This window comes from Erinaceus europaeus, chromosome 7 (assembly GCF_950295315.1).
Source record: "Erinaceus europaeus chromosome 7, mEriEur2.1, whole genome shotgun sequence".
Classification (NCBI taxonomy): Eukaryota; Metazoa; Chordata; class Mammalia; order Eulipotyphla; family Erinaceidae; genus Erinaceus; species Erinaceus europaeus.
Genome location: NC_080168.1, coordinates 45,261,543 through 45,286,322, shown reverse-complemented (window position 1 = coordinate 45,286,322; position 24,780 = coordinate 45,261,543). Strand labels below are relative to the sequence as shown.

Sequence of the window (24,780 nt, the reverse complement as noted above, 5' to 3'; positions counted from 1 at the left end):
CTTGCGCTTTGCACCACGTGCGCTTAACCCACTGCGCTACCGCCGGACTCCCGAAAGTTTTTTTTTTTCAACCCAGGTTTCATATATTTTATCTTAAGGTTATGAGGAGTTCTATTAAGTAATTTTATTTTTTAAAAAATGTTGACTTTGGGCCCAGGTGGTGGCACACCTGGCTGAGTGTACAAGGACCCAGGTTCAAGCCCCTTCTCCTCAACTATGAGGGGAAACTTCTTGAGCAGAGAAGCAAGGCTGTAAAGTGTCTCTCTCTACTTCCCCCTTCCCTTTGACTTTACTCTTCTCTATTCATTAAATAATAAATAAATAAAATATATTTCAAATGTTGACTTCAACTCTTTAGATAGGTATTGTAGAACATTTTCCAGTCTAATAGATACATATGAATAGTTTGGGCAGCTGAAGCCTAGTGCATAACACGATGTAGGGAGGAGGAAATAGTATCCTATTCCGTTTATCTTCGCTAATGATTCCCTAAACATCAGTTTTGCCCAGAAACAAAAGTCCATGGGCACAATTCAACAAACATGCATTTCTAGCCATTCAGAAATCACCTTGTAAATACATCCTTTAATATATAGGGGGGCAGTTAGGTATTTGCTTTTTCAGCATGGTTGTGGCATGATCAAATCTATTCTTTGAAAAGGGCACTTCGGCACCTCTGTGGCAGGTGGACAAGGTGGACTAGTGTGGTCTGACACATAATGGTTGTCCCTTTAGTATATATGGAATGAAAGGATAAATGCTAGCAAATATCTGATAGTCAGTACCCAAGAAATGTCAAGAACCTCATACAACATCAGATAAGAGCTATTATAACAAACCAGGTAAAAAAAATCATGGGGCATGAATGGAAGATGAGGCCCTGAGGACAGAGATAACATTTAGGGCATGGATTTCACACTGCTAGATATGATAACGGTGGAAGCAATGAAAACATTTGGGCTAAAGGATAAGCGAGGGTTCCATTCCCCCATGACTGAAAAATTCAAAACGGGTGAGTCATATAAGGTGGTGATGATGTATTAGAAAGCAGAGGATTCCAGGTGAATCCTCTCTTCATTAGTTTAATTAACTTACAACCCCTGAGCCTCGGTTTCTTTTTTGTTGTTCTTGTGGCTTGTTTGTTCATTAAAGCTCGCCAAGTGATTGTAATTAAAAAACAAGATCAATGTCTTACACCAAAGCAAAGAACTCTGGGGAGGCAGAAGAAGGGGAAAAAATGGAGACAGCACTGGGGTCCTGATTTATGATGATGGAAAGGGCCCTTGGTTGGAGGTGAGGGTGTTCTGCAGACAACAAATATGGATAAGAAATTGCACCATGTGCTAACAACTATACTGTAAACCATTAGCCCAAACCCCAATAAAATGATAAAAAAAGGTAAGAGTTTTTTTTTTAATCCCTTTAAATGAACCCACAGCAGCAACAAACTATTGAGTCAAACATAAGTCACAATTCATACAAACTTAGCTAATTAAGCAGTTACCTGCCAAAGGCCACAGACTTAAAAATAACTGCATTTCTATCCCATGTTTTATTCCTCTTCCCAGAGCTGCTTCATCTCAAGGTTTCTAGGTAGCTTATGACTATGGAGCGTTTTAATAAGCTCTATGGGTGAAGAAATGTAATTGGCATCACGATACCTTTTCCTAAACTGTACAAAATCCAGAGGGCCTATGTGTGCACTGAAATAGCTAATTGGAATGTCCGCTTCCCAGAGCAAAGCATGGCAGAAAGAAAGGCGGTTAATTATTTCTCTTCATATCTGATGAAACTTCCCCTTTTCCTCCTCACTTGTAGAGGACATCATTAGTCTGACATAGCAAACAATACTCCATTATACCTGGTTTTTCTTAATGATCACAAAAAAATCCCCCATTTCTTCCATTTTCTGATTGTTCTATTTAACAATCTGATCATATTTGAATTGAGCCTAAGCCATTATGGAGAGATAATGAACTCAGTCTACTAGCCAACATGAGTCATTATCTGAAGTATACATTTTTTTTAAAGACCTCCTCACAAGGTTTCAGCATGTGGCAACCCAGGACACAAGGAGGAAGCTCTGTATTAGCACTTCACAATGAGGAGCAAAATTCTCAGCACCCAGCATAATTGCTTCTCCGTTTTCATTTGGAATCTGTTCTTGTGTATGTACACAATGGTTCTCAGCTCAGTCTCCACTTTTTCTGTCCTTATACACATGTCCAGGATAGAAATGGTTTCCTTCTATTTACTAAAAGAAAAGGCAAAATAACAAGGGCAACAAAAGGGAATAAATAAATATTTTTTAAAAATGCAAGAGAATTTTTAAAACTGGTTGAACATGTTAATTTTATTACTTAAGGTGTCAGATCTGAAGCTGTAAACAAGAGGGGTGGGGAAAAAACAACTCTCTGCTAAGCAATCAGCATCTGATGGTAGTCTAACACTTTCCATGGGCTCTGCTGGTCTTGCCACAGACCCAAATTCCATCCCTTGGTATCCAAGGCCCCACCCCTGGTCCCTTACTAGACAGCACGTCAAAACTGCTCACACCTCACTTTCTCCACATACACTTTCCTCCAGAAGTGGACTATTGACTGTTCCTCCAGCACATTTTGCCACATCCACCTCCAACCCCTACAGATACGAGGACCTTCCTTCAGAGGGAGGTAATCCCACCACCAACATGTTAACTTTTCCAGGCTCAGCTCAAATCTCTCTTTCATGGAACTGAGTTTAAGTTGCAACCACCCCCAGCTGTTAACTACATTCTAATTGTTTCTTCCTTGCCAACTTTACTTACTCAGCCATGTGTGTTGATGTGGATGCTGCAGCAAACTTCAGTGAGTAGCCTAATGCTGCAGTGGTCTGAATGCCAGCAGTCAAGTCATGTCTGCGGGGAGAGCACTTTGATAGAGGAAATATGCTCTCTATTATTTATTTTTAATTTATTACTTAATGAGAGAGATACAGAGAGAGAGAGAGTGTGCAGAGCACTGCTCAATTCTGGCGTATGGTAGTGCTGGGGATTGAACCTGGGAGCTCAGAGCCTCGGGCATGAAAAGTCTTTTGCAGAATCATTATGCTATCTCCTCTCCCCTAAGAGGATGCATTCTCTACTCCCAAAATTCTCACCACTTCTGTAGGTGGCGGGGCATCCCAGTGCTTGTTACATCTTGTTATGGCTCTAATAGCCTTCAGCAAGAGACTGGTTTTAGAATCTGAGCGAGATTCTTCACCATTTAACAAGCACCATAGTCTTAGTGTGTCAACTGAACTCTCTTCTTTCTCTCTTTCTCCTCCTTCCTTCCTTCCTTCCTTCCTTCCTCCCTCACTTCTTTTCTTCCTCCCAGACCACTGCTCAGATCTAGTTTATGGAGGTGCTGGAGATTGAACCTAAGATCTCTGGTGCCTCAGGCATGAAAGACTTTTTGCATAACCACCATGCTGTCTCCCCAGCCCTGTTAATTGAACTCTTATACTTTCCTTCCATAATTTGTCATATGAAGCACGTAGTACCCAACACCCATCTCCATAAGAAAATGACACCTCAAATTCCACCTGTATGAGGACTAAACATAAATCCATGCAGAGTCATCATAGACAACATTCAACAAAGCATAACTATTAATATTATTCTGTTACTGAAAATATCCAGGCAGCAGTTTATATCTTAGAATGAAAGTTCTTTAAGACAGGGACCAATCCAAATTCCTATATAGAGTCATTATACACTGCAGGAGGAAGGAGCTGGAAGAAGAGAAGACACAAAGAAAGAGAAGCAGACTTTCAGAAGGGAGGCTGGGTCATCCTACTCTACCACTTGAATTACACTGGTCCCGAAATGAGTGCAGCCTAGAATTTTCCCAGAAGTGACCATGGAGTGTAAGCTCATACTGACAGGTACTCGGAGGATATACAGGCTCCTGTGTGGGCCCTGGATCAGACTGATGTGGCAAACAGTTAACTGTATTTATATATTTTCTTCAAGTTGAGGAGCTATTCTCTGCCCTAATCCAGATTTCTGGCTCTATTCTCAACTCTGACTACATCTTCCCAAACAGTATTTTTAGCCCACCTTCATGTTAACTATCAAGCACAAGCAAAAATTGCTAAAGTCATGGGCCCTTAGGTACATACCTAAAATAGACTTCCTAGCTGCTTACCACCCGAGAATCCCTATCTTCACCTGCTCTATTCCTACTTTCTGGTTCCTGCTTATTAAACATCTTGTCATGTCTCATAACTTATTGCCTTTCAGACACCAAGTTGCAAATGCTACTCTGATTCCATTCTGAACTCCATGGGCAAATGACTTTACCAGTGTATCCCAGAACACGATCTCTCCAAAGTCCTACCCTACTAGGGAAAGATAGAAACAGGTGGGTGGGGTATAATTTGACCTGCCAATGCCCATGTCCAGTGGAGAGGCAATTAGAAAAGCCAGAACGCCTACCTTCTGCACCCAAAAGGAATCTCGCCTACCTTCTGCACCCAAAAGGAATCTCGGTCCATACTCCCAGAAAGGGGGAAATGTTGGGAGGAAATGACTGTATTACTATCTAGCCATAAGAAAGAAGGAATAATCTTGCCACTTGGAATAATGAAATAGCAATGGTAGGGACTGCCCTACTCTCCAAAGGGAGGCTGGGTCATCCTACTCTGCCACTTGAGGAGCACTAGCTCTGAAATAAGCACAGTCTATAATGTTCCCAGCTGTGACTAAAGACTGTGAGCTGTCTGACAGTGACTCAGAGGTTGTACAGGCCCCTGTGCTAAATATTAATGGATATGGGCCAGGAGTTAAATCATTATGATAAACAGTTAACTGCATTTATATATCTTCTTCAAGTGTGCAAGTAACTCTCTGCCCTAATCCTGCTTCCTAGTTCTGCTCTCAACTCTGACACCATCTTCCCAGACAATATTTCTGGTCCACCCCCATGTTAGCTATCAAGAACAAACAATGATTATTAAGACATAGGCTCCTAAAAAAATACCCCAAAATAGACTTCCTAGCTTCCTTCTACCCTAAGGCACCTACTTTCATCTGCTCTGTTCCTACTTTATGGTTCCTATTTATTAAACATTTTGTCCTGTTTTCCATCTTATTACATTTCAGCCACCAAGTTCCAGATGCTACTATCATACCATCCTGACTTCCTTGGGCAGATGACCTCACCAATGCTTCCTGGTACTCCACCTCTTCAGAGCCATACCCCACTAGGGAAAGATAGAAACAGGCTGGAGGTATGGATCAACCCGTCAATGTTCATGTCCAGTGGAGAAGTAATTACAGAAATAAGAACTCCCACCTTCTGCACCCCAAAAAGAATTTTGTTCCCTACTCTGAGGGTTAAACAATAGGGAAGTTTCCAATGGAGGGGATGAGACACAGAACTCTGGTGGTGGGAACTGTATGGAATTACACCACAATTACAATTATACCCCTTAAAATCTTATAAATCAATATTAAATCACTAGTAAAAATAAAATGTTAAAAACAAAAACAGAGAGCTGCAGCCTCACTCTACTCAAAGCAAGGAAATGCCTGACAAGAAAAGAATCATAGCTCCACAATACAGCATTTCATTCTCTGAGCTTTTAATACCCCACATGTTGTGTTGTTTGCTGTGCCTTTCTTGTAGTGGAGGGGTCCTCACTGGACACAGTCAACCCTACTGGAATTATCAAGCACCTCTAGTTACCTTACTGAGAACTGAAAATGTTCAACTTTCCTTTTGGAACAAGGTGACTTCACTCAGATTCTGAAAGCAGATAATATTATGCCAGTATTGACTATAGAATCAAAAATGGAGGTGGGGACTGATGATGTAACTGAGAGTAGGGAACATGCTTCACATGGTCCACTCCCTGAGTTTGATCCCTGGCACCACCTCCCCAGTTAAAAAGTTTGAAATGGATGCAAAAAATCAGGTTTTAGGAACTCTTTAAAAATTTTTTAAATTATATTTATTTACTGGATAGAGACAGCCAGAAATCGAAAGGGAAGGGGGGATAGAGAGGAAGAGAGACAGAGAGACACCTGCAACACTACTTCACCGTTCGTGAAGTTTTCCCCTGCAGGTGGGGACAGGGAAGTTTTAGGAACTCTTATGAGCCTGGAACCATGATCTGATCTAAGATTCCAAGATACTTCTTTGGAACTATACCAAATCTGACTTTTCACTTCTGGCCTCTGAGATCATTTTGTTGTTATTAGTAATATTATTATCATCATCTATTTCTGTTTTGCCACCAGGATTGTCTCTGGGCTCTGTATATGCATTTCTCTGCTCCCAGCATAGTCTCTCCAAGAACATTTTAAAGAGAAACACTGATTTTGTTTCACATTACTCTGAAATATCAAAAGTGCCCCAACACCCAAGGCCTCATTCTTTCTTCAAAAGAAGGGGACAATACCTCTGCCCCCCTCTCCTACCCCCCTCTCCCCAAGAAAGTTAGAATTTAGTCTTCCATCATCTTCCCTAGTTGGAAGAGTCTCTGCTCCTCTATAAGTTGCAGAAAGAGTAAATGCCTCCCTTCACTCTGAGGGTCTGTAAGGATCTGGGAATGACAGGATGACAAGGGAGGTGTGTGTGTGTGGGGGGATGCTGGAAGGGGGACATGTGCTGGCAGCAAATACACTGGGACAGAGGAACAGGCTGCTTTCCATTCCAAAATCCTCTGTGTGAATAGAGGACATTGTGTGGCCAGGATTCCAGCAGCGTGCTCCATCCCCAGAGGGTTGGGCTTTACTAGCCTCATGACCAAGGATGCTGGAAAGCAGGAGGCAGTTGACAATATTTGCCTGTTTTCAGCTGGAAGTTGTCTCCAAATCACATGGCCCTGATTATTTGGGGGCTTCCTGGCAGCTGTATTATTTGTTCTTGGAGCAGGCATGGTCTCTGAGGGTTAAAAAAAAAAGGAGGGGGCTCAAGGCAAAGAGGGAAAACTGAAACAGTAAATAGCCCCTAGATGAGTTCTAAACTCATGCCAAGTGTCCCAGGAGTGCTCAGAAATATGGAGCCAGAGGATACCAACTTGGGGGTGAAGCCCTTGTCCCATATCCTTTCCAGAGCCTGTGTGCCTCACCATCCTGAGGGGCTACACGCTGCCACTGGAGAAAGGGGACAACATGGGGGCTATAAATTCTGCACAGAGATGCCATGCTAGATTTTAATTTTTTTTTAAATATTTTTTGTGGAGGCTGGGTGGTAGCGTAGCAGGTTAAGCTCACGTGGCACAAAGTACAATGATCGGTGTAAGGATCCCAGTTGGAGACGCCAGCTCCCCACCTGCAGGGTGGTGGTCACTTCACAAGTGGTAAAGCAGGTCTGCAGAAGTCTATCTTTCTCTCCCCCTCTGTCTTCCCCTCCTCTCTCGGTATCTCTTGGTTCTATCTAACAATGACAACATCAATAACAACAACAACAAACAACAAGGGCAACAAAAGGGAAAAAATAGCCTCCAGAAGCAGTGGATTCATAGTGCAGGCATCGAGCCCCAGCAATAACCATGAAGGCAATATAGGTGAAGGTGTAAAGTAGTAAAGTCATCTGAGTGGGCAATTAAAATCCTACTCATGGCAGCACAATTCATAATAGCTAAAACCTGGAAGCAAACCAGGTGCCCAACAACAGATGAGTGGCTGAGAAAGCTATGGTATATTTATACACAATGGAATACTACGCAGCTTATTAAGAACAATGAACCCACCTTCTCTGGCCCATCTTGGATGAAGCTAGAAGAAATTATGTTAAGTGAGCTAAGTCAAAAAGATAAAGATGAGTATGGGATGACCCTACTCATAAACAGAAGTTGAAGAAGAAGAACAGAGAGGGAAACTCAAAGCAGGATCTGACTGAATTTGGAGTAGGGGACCAAAGTAAAAATCTCTGGGTGGAGAGTGAGAGTGGATGCTCAGCATCACATGCGGGGGGGTGGGGGGGGGAGGATGGAAACGGACACAGTCTTTTGGTGGTGGGAGTGGTGTTTCTGTACACTTCTATTAATTTGTAGTCATATAAATCATTGATTAATATGAAAAGGGAAAAATTGATTGAATATCTCAAACTTATAAAAATTTATTCCCTTTTGTTGCCCTTGTTTGTTTTTTTACATTTTTTATATTTATTTACTTATTTTCCCTTTTATTGCCCTTGTTGTTTTTCATTTTTTTGTAGTTATTATTATTGTTGTTGATGATGTCATCATTGTCAGAAAGGACAGAGAGAAATGGAGATAGGAGGGGAAGACAGAGAGGGGGAGAGAAAGATAGACTCCTGCAGACCTGCTTCACCGCTTGTGAAGCAACTCCCCTGCAGGTGAAGAGGCAGGGGTTCAAACCGGGATCCTTACGCAGGTCCTGGCGCTTTGTGCCACATGCGCTTAACCTGCTGTGCTACCTGCAGACCTGCTTCACCGCTTTTGGAGTGACTCCCCTGCAGGTGGGGAGCTAAGAACTCAAACCGGGATACTTCTGCAGGTCCTTGTGCTTTGCGCCACCTGATCTTAACCTGCTGCACTACCGCCAGACTCCGTCTCAAACATTTTTTAAATATTTATTTAATTAATTTATTTATTCCCTTTTGTTGCCCTTGTTGTTTTGTTGTTGTAGTTATTATTGCTGTCATCGTTGTTGGATAGGACAGAGAGAAATGGAGAGAAGAGGGGAAGACAGAGAGGGGGAAATAAAGATAAAGATAGACTCCTGCAGACCTACTTCACCACTTGTGAAGCAACTCCCCTGCAGGTGGGGAGCTAGGGCTCAAACCGGGATTCTTACGCGGGTCCTTGTGTGTTGTGCCACCTGCGCTTAATCCGCTGTGCTATGGCCCGACTCCCTGTCTCAGACTTTTTAATGCACAGATGATAGGCTGAGTCTTTGAAATGTCGACTCTCCTAAAAGTTTAGACCAGGGAGAACAGAAGCAACTGCTGGTGTTACTCTATAAGACATGGCTATATATAAATAATGTCAAAGGACATAAAATATGGTGAAGTTGTTTATAATACAGTAAATCCTAACAATGGGATTTTCAAAGTTAACCCAATTGCCAAATAATTTGATTATAGCAATAACAATCTATTGCCTTCTTAAATCCTAAGACAGCAGGAACCCCCCACTTCCTCTATAATTCCCCCCAAGTCCTGGAACCTCTATGGTGGAGCTCACTTTCCTGCATGCCTTGCTCAATTCATACCAAATGATATTGCATCTGCTGATTCCCAACCTAATCAACACAACGAGTACCACCTCAGCATGCTTCACTTCAGACTGTGTCCAGAGATATCAGGCCTGGAATGTCAGCCCTTCAAACTCATTACTCAGGTGAGACCTTTCCTTTTTCATAGTATTCTTTAATTTCATTTCAGGTGGTTAATTTCCTAACAAAGCCTCAAAACCTAGATAGGTCCCATGAGATAGGGCATATGTTCACATGTATCCATATTAGGGCAAAATATATACCTGAAAGCTAAAGTGCACAATAGTCTGCAGTGAGTCAGTATATGCAGTAAACAAGTAGAAAGACCTAAAAAAAAAACCCATGAAGTTCCTAATGAAATAATATCTAATTAGACTTAGATGCCCTCCTCACCTACTTCCTATTATACTTCACTCACTCACTCTAAAGCTAGCCTTAGCAAAGCAAGGACTACAAAAGCTGAATAAGGACAAGAGACTGGCATACTTTAACGATGACTCTTTAGAAACTATCAGGCCACCCCATCAGCTGGGGCCCTATTAGGAAAGTCCTGAGATTCCCAAACAGACATGATGGGCCTAGACCTCAAATAGATCCCTCTCTCCATTTATACTGGTCATCTCTATCAGGCACAACACAATAGACCCCTTTGTGGGCCCCTATAGGACCTTGCCCTCAACCTGGATCAACAATGGGAGGATGGACAACATACTCTACGGTACACCTGAAGAAGATGGATCCTAAAACTGGGGCAGCTTGGAACACTCCTATGCATGACCACAGAATATGAGCTCAGATTTACAGGGATGCAGAGGTCATATAGGCTCCTAAGCTGAATATGGGCCCCAGGTCAGATCAAATGGATGGGGTTTACAGTCAACAATATTTACACACCTTTCCCATATTTGAGAGCTACTCTCTTCCCTGATCCAGCTTTCTGGTCCTTTTTCCAGCCATGACATCATATCCTCAGACAATAACTTGGATCCACCTGCATATCAGATGTCAGACTCAGAAAAAAAAAAAAAAAACTTGTATAGTCATGGGCCCTTTGGAATATAACTAAAATATGCCTACTAGCTACCTACAAAAACGGAGACCCCAACTCTTCATCTGCACTATTCCAGCCTTTGGGTTCATGGTTAGTCAACAATTTGTTTGGCTTTATATGTTAACCCTTCTTTCAGCCACCAGATTCCATATGATAACATGATGCCAACCAGACTTCCCTGGAGAGACAATCCCACCAATGTGTCCTGGAGCCCTACTTCCCCAGAGCCCTGCCCCACTAGGGAAAGAGAGAGGCAGGCTGGGAGTATGGATCGAGCTGACAAAACCCATGTTCAGTCAGTGGGGAAGCAATTACAGAAGCCAGACCTTCCACCTTCTGCACCCCATAATGACTCTGGGTCCATACTCCCAGAGGGATAAAGAATAGGAAAGCTATCAGGGGAAGGGATGGGATATGGAGTTCTGGTGGTGGGAATTGTGTGGAGTTGTACCCCTCTTATCCTATGGTTTTTGTCAGTGTTTCCTTTTTATAAATAAAAATTAAAAAAAAAATCCTACTTGGGAGTTGGGCGGTAGTGCAGTGGGTTCATGGCATGTGGCACGAAGCGCAAGGACATGCCTAAGGGTCCCGGCTCCCCACCTGCAGGGGAGTCGCTCCACAGGCAGTGAAGCAGGTCTGCAGGTGTCTATCTTTCTTTCCCCCTCTCTGTCTTCCCCTCCTCTCTCCACTTCTCTCTGTCTTATCCAACAACAACATCAATAACAACAACAATAATAACTATAACAACAATAAAAAAAACAAGGGCAACAAAAGGGAAAATAAATAAATATTAAAAATATATATTTTTTAAAAACTCCTACTCACAGTTTCTGGCCTTACAATGTTGTACCCATACAAGTAAAACATTACTGTAGGGGTGCAAAGAGGTGGAATAATAATGACTATGAGATTCAGACAAAGCCTAAATGTCCAGCAAGAGGGAAATGGGGAAATAAGTCCTGCTGCTGTGTGGCATGAATCATGTGGAGCAGTTTAAATGAGGAGGGTTTTTTTGTTGTTGTTGTTTGTTTTTTAATTAATATGGGTACAGATTTAGGACATAAGGGAAAAAGCACAGTGTAGATCAGCATAGTGTGACAGGCTGTGAAGCAATCTTTCTTTCTTTATTTACCAGCACTGCTCAGCTCTAGTTTATAATGGTGCTGTGGTTTGAACATTTGCTGCTTCAGGCATGAAAATATTTGTTGTTGTTGTTGTTGTTGTTGTTTTTTCCTTCAGGGTTACTGCTGTGGCTTGGTACCATCACTATGAATCCTCTGCTCCTAGTGGCCATTTTTCCTCTCATTTTACTGAATAGGACAGAGAGAAATTGAGAGAGGAGGAGGAGATAAAGCAGGAAAGAGAAAGATAGACACCTGCAGATCTGCTTCATCACTTGTGGAGCAACCCCCCTGCAGGTGGGGGCTGGAACTGGGATCCTTACACAGGTCCTTACTATGTGTACTGAACCTGATGCACCACCACCCGGCCCTGGCATGAAAATCTTTTTACATCTTTGATAGAGCTTGAAAAAATCATGTTAAGTGTAATAAGTCAGAAACAGAAGGATGAAGATGGGATGATCTCACTCTCAGGCAGAAGTTGAAAAATAAGATCAGAAGAAAAAACACAAGTAGAACCTGAACTGGAGTTGGCGTGTTGCACCAAAGTAAAAGACACTGGGGTGGGTGGGGGGGAGAATATAGGTCCAAAAAGGATGACAAAGCATCAAGTGGGGGCTGTATTGTTATATGGGAAACTGGGAAATATTATGCATGTAAAAACTATTGTATTTACTGTCGAATGTAAAACATTAATTCCCCAATAAAGAAATTTAGAAAAGAACTTTTAACATAAGCCATTATGCTATCTTCCCAACCCTGTGGAGCAATGATTTTTCATGTAACATATCTGCATGATTTCTATAAAGAAGGAAATATTAGATAAGAAACCAGAGTTCAGAGGGGCCAGGTGGTGGTGCACCTGGTTGAGTGCAGACATTACATAGTGCAAGGACCCAGGTTCAAGCCCTCTGTCTCCACCTGAAGAGGAAAAGCTTTGTAAGCAGTGAAGCAGCGCTGCAGGTATCTCCCTCTCTATCTCTGCCTTTCTTCTCAATTTCTCTGTCTCTATCCAATAAATTAATGCAAATCTTTAAAATTCTTCCACAGTTCAGGAGCTTCTATGAATTCATCAAATGTTTGGAAAGCATAGGGCAGGAATAGCAAATAAAGGCGTATATACACAGGTACACACACATGCAAAGTTCTCACTAGTGATGGAAAAGTGGTCAAGGAACTAAGAGGACTAGACTGTACCCTTGTATACAGTGTGTTATTTTCTAACAAGGAATTCTTCCAGGGTTATTGCTGGGGCTATGAATCCACTGCTTCTGGTGGCCATTTTTTCCTTTTTTCTTTTTAATTGGATAGAACAGAAAGAAATTGAGAGGGTAGGGGGAGATAGAGAGGGAGAAAAAAAGACACCTGCAGACCTGCTTCGCACTTGTGAAGCGTCTTCCCTGCAGGTGGGGTGTTGGGTGCTTGAACCTGGATCCTTGCAAAGAGTCCTTGCACTTAGTAATATGTGCACTTAGCAGGGTGTGCCACTCTCCAGCTTCCACAAGAAAATTTCTTTTGATAAAAAAATAAAATAAATGTGGGGCTGGGTGGTGGTGCACCTAGTTAAGCGCACATGTTACAGTGCACATGGACCCAGGATCAAGCCCCCAGAACCCCAATTTCAGGGGTGCGAGTGGTGAAGCAGGTCTGCAAGTGTCTTTCTCCCTCTCTATCACCCCTTCCCTTTTGATTTCTGGCTGTCTCTATCCAGTAAATAAATAAAGACAACTTAAAAAAATTAAAATCTTAAAAAAATAAAGTGAAATGTATGTTGTATGTATGGGTCAGGGTAACTCAAAGTTAGAGTGCAGGACTTGCAGCTGGAGATGCCAGGCCAATCTCCAACATCTCTAATATGTATCTGGTCTTTCAGAAAAATAAATCACTCTAAAAAAATTAATGAGGGGGAGACTTCTGGAGGCAGGGCTACAAGCAGCAGCAGATCTGTTTCTCTCCTCTCCTCTCCTCTCCCAGATCAACTAGGGATACTAATGGAGACCACCTGAGAACAAAACAAGACAGGACTAGAACGACTTCAGGAACCCACCAAATCACCAGTAAGTGCAAACACGTGTGGCTGGTGGACAGAGAGGAGCCTAGAGAGATTAAGTGGCTGGTAACAGTCTGGCAGTTTAGCAGTTGAGACACCACCTCCAGTCTGTTCCACCAAAAAAGACGGCTGAAGGGAGGAGAGGACTCCTCGGAGACTCACCAAGTGCAACTCTGGGTTTCCATTGCTACTGCCCTCGGAATCTGGAGCAGCAGAAGGGAGGAACACCAGGGTCCAGAGAACTAGCCAGGAAGCTCAAGAGAAGACCTATACCTCCGGAGGCATAGCTATGGGGCTGTTAAAGTCTCTTTAGATAACCACTGTATTATCTCCACCACACTCTGATTTACCTCTTGGTCAGGAGTCAGTGATTAAGCTAAGAAGCCTACTTATAGTTTAAGAGCCTTCAGGCTCCCATAAGCTACAGGGGGAAAAAAGCACAAAAGAGGCTTTTAAGCCACTGAGCTCCAGCTCAGGGATTAAAAATGATCTTGAAACAACTGTTAACCTCCCCCACTGTAAACCCTTTAATTACCTTGCTTAGACACAAGTCAATCCAGGAAATAGTGATCAGTAAGTTGAAAAATACTGAGAGGGACCTCATAACATACTGTATAAAATGGTTAGCCAACAAGAAGAAATATTGGAGAAATGAACCAGGACAAGATCCAGATAAAAGCCCCCCAAAGGTTGAAGCACAAAATAATGAGGTCAACATTCAAACAATAGTTAAGGAAATAATCACAGGAGTGAGTAAAGAGTTTGAAAGAATTGTCATCAGAAATACAGGAACAACAAATGGGACTCTGGAAGAAAACACTAATTATCTCAAGGTTATTAAGAGAGCTGAAATAGCTGAGCTAAGAACACCACTAGTTGAACAAGCTAAAACAGTATCAGAACAGAATAACAAAATAGATGAACTCCAGAAAACAGTAGAGGGGAGAGAGAATAGAATCAATGAGGCTGAAGACAGAATTAGCAAGATCGAGGATGAATTAACACAACTAAAAAGAAGTAAGAGATCTCAAAAAGATATTAAGAGATACTGAAAACAACAACAGAGACCTATGGGATGGCTTCAAAAGAAACAATATATACATTATTGGCTTACCAGAGGAAGAAAGAGAAGGAGAGGAAGAAAGCGTTCTTCAGGCCATAATAGCTGAAAACTTCTCTAGTCTAGACAAGATCAAAAACATAAAGGTACAAGAAGCCCAGAGGGTCGCAAACAGAATTAACCCAGACTTAAAGACACCAAGTCACATCCTATTTAGAATGGAAAGGAATATGGATAAAGAAAGGATCTGAAGGCTGCAAGAGAAAAACAAAGAGTCACCAAAAGAGGAAAACCCATAAGATTAGCAGCAGACTTCTCCACACAAACAAACACTACAACCCAGAAGAGAATGGCAAGATATCTATCGAGTACTCAATGAGAAAGGCTTGCAACCAAGACTACTGTATTCTGCTAGACTGTCATTCAGACTAGATGGAGGCATAAAAACCTTCTCAGACAAGCAACAGTTGAAAGAATCAACTATCACCAAGCCTAACCTGAAAGAAATTCGGAAAGGTCTCCTATAAACAGTCAGAGCACCATAAATAAGCCATATATCAGAACACTCTAAACCTCTACAAGAATGGCATTAACATTTCTGCAGTGTTTGATATCAACAAATGTCAATGGCCTGAATTCACCTATTAAAAGACACAGAGTAGGAAGATGGATCAGAAAACACAACCCAACAATATGCTGTCTACAGGAATTCCACCTAACTCAACAAGACAAACACAGACTCAAAGTGGAAAGGATGGAAAACTGTCATAAAAGCAAATGGCCCACAAAATAGGGCCAGAACAGCTATTCTCATATCTGACATGATAGACTTTAAAATAGATAAGATTAAAAAAGATAGGAATGGACACTACTTAATGCTGAGTGGATCAGTCAATCAAGAGGACTTAACAATCATTAACATCTATGCACCCAATGAGAAGCCATCTAAATACATCAAACATCCACTGAAAGAGCTACAGCAATAATTAATAGCAACACAGTCATAGTAGGAGACTTCAACACCCCACTCTCTTGCCTTGACAGATCATCCAGGCAGAAAATCAATAAAGACATCAGGGAGCTAAATGAAGAGATAGATAAACTAGAACTACTGAACATTTTCAGAGTCATTCATCCCAAGAAACTGGAATACACATTTTACTCAAGTCCACATGGGTCATTCTCAAGGATAGACCCTATGTTAGGCCAGAAAGACAGCATCAGAAAATTCAAGAGCATTGAAATCATCCCAAGCATCTTCTCAGACCACAGTGGAATTAAACTAACACTTAACAATCAACAAAAGATTAGTAATAGTCCCAAAATGTGGAAGCTCAACAGTATACTTCTGAACAACTAGTGGGTCAAAGAGGAAATAAAGGAAGAAATCAAAATGTTTTGAGACTTCAATGAAAATGAAGACACAAGCTCTCAAAATATTTGGGACACAGCTAAGGCAGTACTGAGAGGAAAGTTCATAGCCATACAAGCACACATTATGAAACAAGAAAAAGCACAAATAAACAGCATGATTGCACATCTTAAAGACCTAGAAGAATAAGAACAAAGGAACCCTAAAGCAAACAGAAGGACAGAAATCACTAAAGTTAGGGCAGAAATCAATAAGAAATAAGAAAACCATACAAAAGATCAAGAAAGTAAATGTTGGTTCTTCGAAAGAGTCAACAAAGTCAACAAACCTTTAGTCAGACTCACAAAACAAAAAAGGGAGAAGACTCAAATTCATCAGATCATAAATGAAAGAGGAGATATCACAACAGACACTGCAGAAATTCAACATATCATGCGAGGCTTCTATGAACAACTATATGCCACCAAGCTAGAGAACCTGGAAGAAATGGACAATTTCCTAGATACCTACCAACTTCCAAAACTAAGTAAAGAGGAAGGAGATAACATGAACAGGCCCATCACAGCTAATGAAATTGAAACAGTTATCAAAAACCTTCCCAAGAATAAAAATCCTGGACCAGATGGTTTTACAAATGGATTTTACAAAACCTTCAAAGAAGAAATAATACCTCTACTTTTAAAAGTCTTCCAGAAGACTGAAGACACCGGAATACTTCTTTCCAGCTTCTATGAAGCCAACATCACTCTGATACCAAAACCAGACAGGGACACAAGCAAAAAAGAAAACTATAGACCAATATCTCTGATGAACATAGATGTTAAAATATTGAACAAAAATTCTAGCCAACCAAATACAGCAGTATATTACAAAGATTGTTCATCATGACCAAGTGGGGTTTATCCCAGGCATGCAAGGTTGGTAAATCAATCAATGTGATCCACTACATCAATAAAAGCAAGACCAAAAACCACATGATCATATCAATAGATGCAGAAAACCCCTTTGACAAAATACAATATCCTTTTATGATCAAAACACTACAAAAAATTGGAATAGATGGAAAGTTCCTGAAGATAGTGGAGTCTGTATATAGCAAATCTACAGCCAACATCATACTCAATGGTGAAAAACTGGAAGCATTTCCCCTCAGATCAGGTACTACACAGGGCTGCCCACTATCACCATTACTATTCAACATAGTGCTGGAAGTTCTTGCCATAGTAATCAGACAAGACCAAGAAATTAAAGGAATACATATTGGAAGAGAAGAAGTCAAACTCTCCCTATTTGCAGATGACATAATAGTATACATAGAAAAACCTAAGGAGTCCAGCAAGAAGCTTTTGGATACAATCAGACAATACAGTAAAGTGTCAGGCTACAAAATTAACATTCAAAAGTCAGTGGCATTTTTCTATGCAAACACAAAGTTAGAAGAAATTAAAGGCCAGAAATCAATTCCTTTTACTATAACAACAAAAACAATAAAGTATCTAGGAATAAACCTCACCAAAGAAGTGAAAGACTTGTATACTGAAAATTATGAGTCACTCCTCAAGGAAATAGAAAAAGACACAAAGAAGTGGAAAGATATTCCATGTTCATGGGTTGGAAGAATTAATATCATCAAAATTAATATACTACCCAGAGCCATCTACAAATTTAATGCTATCCCCATCAAGATCCCAAGCACATTTTTAGGAGAATAGAAAAAATGCTACAAATGTTTATCTGGAACGAGAAAAGACCTAGAATTGCCAAAACAACCTTGAGAAAAAAGAACAGAACTGGAGGCATTATACTCCCAGATCTCAAATGGTATTATAGGGCCATTGTCATCAAAACTGCTTGGTACTGGAACATGAATAGACACAGTGACCAGTGGAATAGAATTGAGAGCCCAGAAGTCAGTCCCCACACCTAAGGACATCTTATCTTTGAGAAAGGTGCTCAGACTATTAAATGGGGAAAGCAGAGTTTCTTCAACAAATGGTGTTGGAAAAAATGGGTTGAAATATGCAGAAGAATGAAACTGAACCACTATGTTTCACCAAACAGAAAAGTAAATTCCCAGTGGATCAAGGTCTTGGATGTTAGACCACAAACTATCAGATACATAGAGGAAAATATTGGCAGAATTCTTTTCTGCATAAATTTTAAAGACATCTTCAATGAAACAAATCCAATTACAAAGAAGACTAAGACAAGCATAAACCTATGGGACTACATCAAATTAAAAAGCTTCTGCACAGCTAAAGATACTACTATGCAAACCAAGAGAACCCTCACAGAATGGGAGAAGATCTTTACATGCCATACATCAGACAAGAGGCTAATAACCAGAATATCCTCAACTATAAGACAACAAATAACCCCATCCAAAAATGGGGAGAGGACATGGACAGAATATTCACCAGAGAAGAGGTCCAAAAGGCCAAGAAACACATGAAAAAATGCTCCAAGTCTCTCATTGTCAGAGAAATGCAAATAAAGACAACAATGAGATACCACTTCACTCCTGTGAGAATGTCCTACATCAGAAAAGGTAACAGCAGTAAATGTTGGAGAGGTTGTGGGGTCAAAGGAACTCTCCTACACTGCTGGTGGGAATGTCAATTGGTCCAGCCTCTGTGGAGAACAGTCTGGAGAACTCTAAGAAGGCTAGCAATGGACCTACCCTATGAACCTACAATTCCTCTCCTGGGGATATATCCTAGGGAACCCAACACACCGATCCAAAAAGATCTGTGTACACATATGTTCTTGGCAACACAATTTGTAATAGCCAAAACCTGGAAGCAACTCAGGTGTCCAACAACAGATGAGTGGCTGAGCAAGTTGTGGTATGAAATACTACTCAGCTAATGAAATACTACTCAATTATAAAAAATGGTAACCACCATTTTCAGCCAATATTGGATGGACCTTGAAAAATTCATGTTAAGTGAAATAAGTCAGAAACAGAAGGATGTGTATGGGATGATCTCACTCTCAGGCAGAAGTTGAAAAACAAGACCAGAAAAGAAAACACAAGTAGAACCTGAACTGGAATTGGCATGTTGCACCAAAGTAAAAGACTCCGGGGTGGGTGGCAGGGAGAATACAGATCCAAGAAGGATGACAGAGGACCTAGTGGGGGTTGTATTGTTATATGTAAAACTGGGAAATTTTATGCATGTACAAACTATTGTATTTACTGTTGAATGTAATATATTAATTCCCCAATAAAGAAAATTTCCAGGTCTCTCTCTGGCGGGGGTGATCTGCAGGGGAAAGGTAATGGACTGGTTCTTTCTTGCTCACGACAGTGGTGACAGGAAGTAAAAGACACCAGGGAGCTCCTCAGCGTGCTAACTCAGAACTCAGAACTCGTTGATTAGCAAGGTAGACATGAGTTAAATAGAAAAACAATGAAAGGAATTATTGCTGAAACATGTCAGAAATTACAGGTTTCTTAAAGGTCGGCATGCCCCTAAGGTAGGGGGCTGGTATGACAGGAATTGATGAGATACAAGACAGTAATTCTCCATGACGCAAGCAACTTAATTATCCAAAGGTATTTGAGAGAAGCATAGGGGTTAAACCTGTAGGGTGAGACAGAGAGAAGATGGACATCAAAGGGCCATATAGTTTGGAATTTCTCTTCTCTGGGGTCTGAGGTGTGTGATGAAGTGTGTGATAAGGTGTGTTCTTCTGTGATCAGAAGGTGACTTTGAGTAAGTGAATCTGCAGCCATGTGGCCTGCAGTTAATGGAGGGAAGTACTGGGGTTTCTGTGGGCCTGAGTGTCAAGAAGGAAAGAACCAAGTCTGAGTTTCCCCCCTTAATGCTCACCTCGGTTGAGAGAGACTTACCAAGAGGTTATCTTCTCAGACCTCCATCTAAGGACAGGGATGGTTCTCCCTAAGCTCTATCAGGCTTACACATAGTCCCAACAAGAAATTTCAAAAAAAATTAATGGGAGTCAGGCGGTAGTGCAGTGGGTTAAGCGCATATGGCGCAAAGCGCAAGGACCAGAATAAGGATCCCAGTTCGAGCCCCCAGTTCCCGACCTGCAGGGGAGTTGCTTCACACGCAGTGAAACAGATCTATAAGCAGATCTTTCTCTCCCCCTCTCTGTTTTCTCCTCCTCTCTCCAATTCTCTCTGTCCTATCCAACAATGATGACATCAATAATAACTACAACAACAATGAAAAACAAGGGCAACAAAAGGCAAAATAAATAAATAAATAAATATCATTTAAAATTAATGTAAAATTTTTTATGTTTATCTATTTTCCCTTTTGTTGCCCTTATTGTTTTTTCATTTTTTTAAGTTGATAATTTTGTTTGACCTGTGAATGATGTTATAAATATCCAAATGGCCCTTGGCAGAAAAAAAGGTTCCTCACCCCTGCTCTGCACAGAGAGTGAGAGTGAGAGAGAGGCAGAGGGAGAAGGAGAGGGAGAGGGAGAGGGAGAGAGAGAGCACAGACCCACTGCTTGTGAAGTGTCCCTCCTCCCGGCACTCCCATGGGGTGGCAGAGCAAAGTCTTCAGTGTGCACAATAACATGTGCACACTACTGGGTGAGCCATCTGCTGGACCCCAGTGTTATAGTCTTGTTGCCAGGCAAATGTCAGAGAATCATAAAAGCATAGACGTGAACAAGATAAATTTCCTGAGGTCCTTTCAATTTTTTTTTAATTCTATATGGTACAACATACTTAGGTTGCTAAACCAAGTGTGACTGTCACTTCTACAAATTCTTACTCCCAAAGTCCTTCACACAAATGCCTCATTCAAGGTTCCTGTACTATGGGAATGTGTGTCTCCATAATCTGGGGGCGAAGGGTACCAGGGGAGAGTTGTCCAGAGAAGCCGAGTAGAGTTTTAAATAAAACAAAAAGCAACAAATGCAGTAAGAAAAAGAACATAGGAACAAAATTATGGAAACTAGCCAAAAGGCTGAAAATGGAACTCCTGAAGACAACCTTTGTTATCCTTGCAGCAAAACAAACTGCTGACTAGAGCGTCTTGGTCATAAATATTGAGTTTCATTCCTGACTGTTTTCTCCCTCTCACCCGGGGCTGGATTACACAAGAGAATCTAATATGATCTCTTAATATGTTAAAGCCCATCTGCTTCCTTTTCTGATCTCCTCTTTCTTCTCCATCCTTTCTGAGCTTTCTCTTTCTCTCTCTCTTTTTCTAAAGGGTGAGTTTTGCAGTTAAAGAAACCCACCCACAGGTTCCTGTTTCTGCCACTTCAGGAAAATGATTTGACTACCTAATCTTCATTATTCTCATCCGAAAAATGGGTACCGAAACATCAATGGCATAGAACTCAACAAAACATCTACATGGGTGCCTAGCATAGAGGCCAGCATATTACCAATTTTGGTTCCTTCCTCCCCTCCCACATCTCTTTTCCACCTCTTTGGTTCTTAATTTTTTAAGGTTTGCTAGGTTGTACTGTTAGGAGAATATTGGCCTTTAGCTGACACTCTTGAGGGATGAATCTCAGGCACACACAGATTTAGGGTTGGAAAATTTATGTACAAGACATTTGAATGCAACTGCATAAACACAACTGGATATTCAATCAGATCCAAGTATACAAAATATTAAGAGAAAAACCACTCAAGTATAATTCCTATAAATGGTACTGGTAGTTAAATTGGGTGTAGATGCAATTATCACTAAATCATTGGTAGGTAGGAATGAACAGACCTGTGCATTTGGTCAAGTTCTATAATTTGCTGCACATTGTTAATGATAATAATGGATCCTACTAAAATTAATTAAGAACATCCATGTGTTTTGATGAAGGGGGAGGAGGGAAATCTACCCCCAAACAAAATCCATAGAAAAACTCAAATCTCCAATAAGATCTAAGTAGAGTATTTTATACATAGTTGCAAATTAAATTGATTGCTTGTTGGCTATTGGCTGCCAAGCTTACACAATGTGGAAATATCCCAGTCATAGTTTGTTTTACTGGTTGGAGAATCCAGTTAACATGAGCACCCTTTCAAGAAAGAACTTGCTGAAAATGGAACTTACCATTGCAGAGTAGCAGGAGTGGAGTGGGGCTTGGATGCTCTATTATTTTCTTTTTCCTCGTCTGCTCAAGGAAAAAAAAAAAAAAAAGGAATGAACTTCAGTCCAAACAGGTTAAAGCCCTCTCAGCTCTCCCCAAGTTTCAAAAGACTGTTTCCCACAAGTGTTGGTGCTCTGAAAGCAATGGCATGTGGGCTATTCCAGCAAGTTAGACTTCCAGACTTTAATAAGGAAAAGGAGGGCGGGGGCTGGGGGCTGACTTCTACAGAAAACTCTTACATCAAAATGTATTTTTATTTGACATTATATGTGAGACTTTGAAAGCCATGCTTGCCTTCATCACTAGACAATATGACTGAATTCACCCAACACACTAGTTATTTTTTCCCTACTGAAGATAGACATTTCTATTGAGTGAGTGAGTGAGTGTGTGTGTGTGTGTGTGTGTAAGAGAGAGAGAGAGAGAAGAATACCGTTCTACCATTTATAATGTTCTGTTTGTTTTCATCTTTTTATAGAGACAGAGGGTGAAAAAGACCACAGCAGCAAGGTTTCCTTCAGTGCAGTGGGGTCTGACTCAAGCCTGGGTCACACACACAATAAAGCAGTATATTATCCAAGTGAACTATTTTGCCGACCCTGCCTTTTTTTTTTTAATGTGGTGTTAAATCCTGGAAAGGTAAAAGTTGATAGATTTAAATCTATCAGGTAAGTTATGTATCTAGCCATTAGGTGGGGCATGTGGCTTAGTGCTGGCATATTAGACTTAAAGACAAGTCCTCTGGGGGCTTTTGGGAAAGATATTTTTTCCATAATAGTATTTTTCTGCAGATTTTGACTTCTATGTTTCAAAAACTACAAAAGTTTTGTTTTTCTTCTTTACAAAAAGAAAGAAAAAAGGAGGGAGGGGAGGGGACGAGTTGTAGTGCACCTGGTTAAGTGCACTTATCACCATGAGCAAGGACCTGGGTTCAAACCCCATGCTCCCCACCTGCAGGGGGAACACTTCATGAGCGGTGAAGCAAGTCTGCTTATTTCCCCTCCCTTCTCAACTTCTCTCTGTCCTTTCAAAGAAAAATAGGGAGGAAAAAAAAAGACCACCAGGAACAGTAGGTTAGTAGTGCAGGCACCAAGCCACAGTGATAACCCTGGTGGCAAAAAAAAAAAAAAGTAATTAAGAAAGGGGGGCGGGCAGTAGTGTAGCAGGTTAAATGCACGTGGCATGAAAGGATCCTGATTCGAGCCCCCAGCTCTCCACCTGCAGGGGAGTCGATTCACAGGTGGTAAAGAAGGTCTGCAGGTGTCTATCTTTGTCTTCCCCTCCTCTCTCAATTTCTTTCTGTACTATCCAACAACAACGACAATAACAACAACAATAAACAACAAAAGGGAAAATAGCATCCAGGAGCAGTGGATTCGTAGTGCAGCCCCAGCAATAACCCTGTAGGCAAAAAAAAAAAAATGAAAGAAAGAAAAGGAGAGAGAGAGAGAGAGAGAAGGAGGAAGAGGAGGAGGAGGAGAGGAAGAGAAGAGAAAAAGAGGTAGGAAAAGAAGGAGGGAAGAAAAGTGAGTAAGAGACTCTGCTCTGATCTGCTTTTGACCATGGCTGAGAAAACACAACTGCAGAAAGAAATGTTAAATATTCTCAGGGACAAAATGTAGCCCAGGAAGCAGCTTTGTGTTAGAGTCCAGGACTTACAAGTGTGAGATCCTAACTTCAGTTCCAGGTATCCCATTTGCCAGAATGATGCTCTGGTTCTCTCTTTCTCTCACACACCCATATTAATAAATAAATCTTTCAAAATGTTGCAATGCATCATCTTGACATCTGTTCATATCTGTCAACCTGGAGTTCTTTCTAAATGTTCTCACCCTTTTTAGCCTAGAATCGATGCTACCACCTCTTTCTCTGATACTTTCTAAATCAGGAATCACTGATCCTGACTTTTCTTCTATTCAGCATTGCTCATCCCTCCAGTGAACAGTTTAGCCACCTTGACCATTATATCTGTGCAAATCCATCTTTTTTTTAAAATTATTTTTTTCCCTTTTGTTGCCCTTTTTTATTGTTGTTGTTATTGATGTTATCGTTGTTGGATAGGACAGAGAGAAATGGAGAGAGGAAGGGAAGACAAGAGAGGGGGAGAGAAAGATAGACGCCTGCAGACCTGTTTCACCACCTGTGAAGCAACTTCCCTGCAGGTGGGAGCCGGGGGCTCAAACCGGGATCCTTAAGCCAGTCCTTGTGCTTGACACCATGTGAGTTTAACCCACTGTACTACCGCCCGACCCCACAAATCCATCTTTATGACTTGAGTATCCTGCTTAAGTTCTTACTTACTGATGGCAGCCAGCTCAGCAAGTAGAGCACATGCTTTGTATTTGGAGGATAATACTGAGTGTCAACTAAGATATTCAATCACTTGGCCCACAACCCAATACCTACAAATTATACTGAACAGATAATGGAAACAAATGAAATGTCTATTTTTTTTGTACATTTATTCATTGGATAGGGACAGTCAGAAATTGAGAGAGAAGAGGGAGACAGAGAGGGAAAGAGACTGAGACATCTGCAAACCTGCTTCACCACTGGCAAAGCTTTCCCCCTGTAAGTAGGGACTGGGGTCTTGAATCTGGGCCCTTGCACATTGTAACATGTGTGTTCAACCTGGTGGGCCACCATCCGTGCCACCCTTCCCCCCTTTTAATAGCCACCAGGATTATAACTGGGGCTCAGTGCCTGTACTGCAAATCCGCCACTCCCAGTGGCCATTTTCCCTTTTTCTTTTCTTCCTTTCCTTCTTTCTTTCTCCCTTCCTTCCTTCCTTTCTTCCTTTTCTTTTTTCCCTACTTTGATAGGACACAGAA

The 24,780-nt window shown here is 41.2% G+C and overlaps 1 protein-coding gene across 3 annotated transcripts in view; it reads right to left on the bottom strand.

Annotated features, from left to right (window-relative positions):
• RFX4 (regulatory factor X4) overlaps nucleotides 1–24,780 on the bottom strand; it is a 195,749-nt gene that overhangs the window by 108,885 nt on the left and 62,084 nt on the right. For all 3 annotated transcript variants that reach the window (XM_007540035.2, XM_060194343.1, XM_060194344.1), the window contains exon 3: nucleotides 21,913–21,973. In XM_007540035.2, coding sequence (XP_007540097.1) covers nucleotides 21,913–21,973 — 61 coding nt within the window. The remainder of the gene's footprint in view (nucleotides 1–21,912; nucleotides 21,974–24,780) is intronic.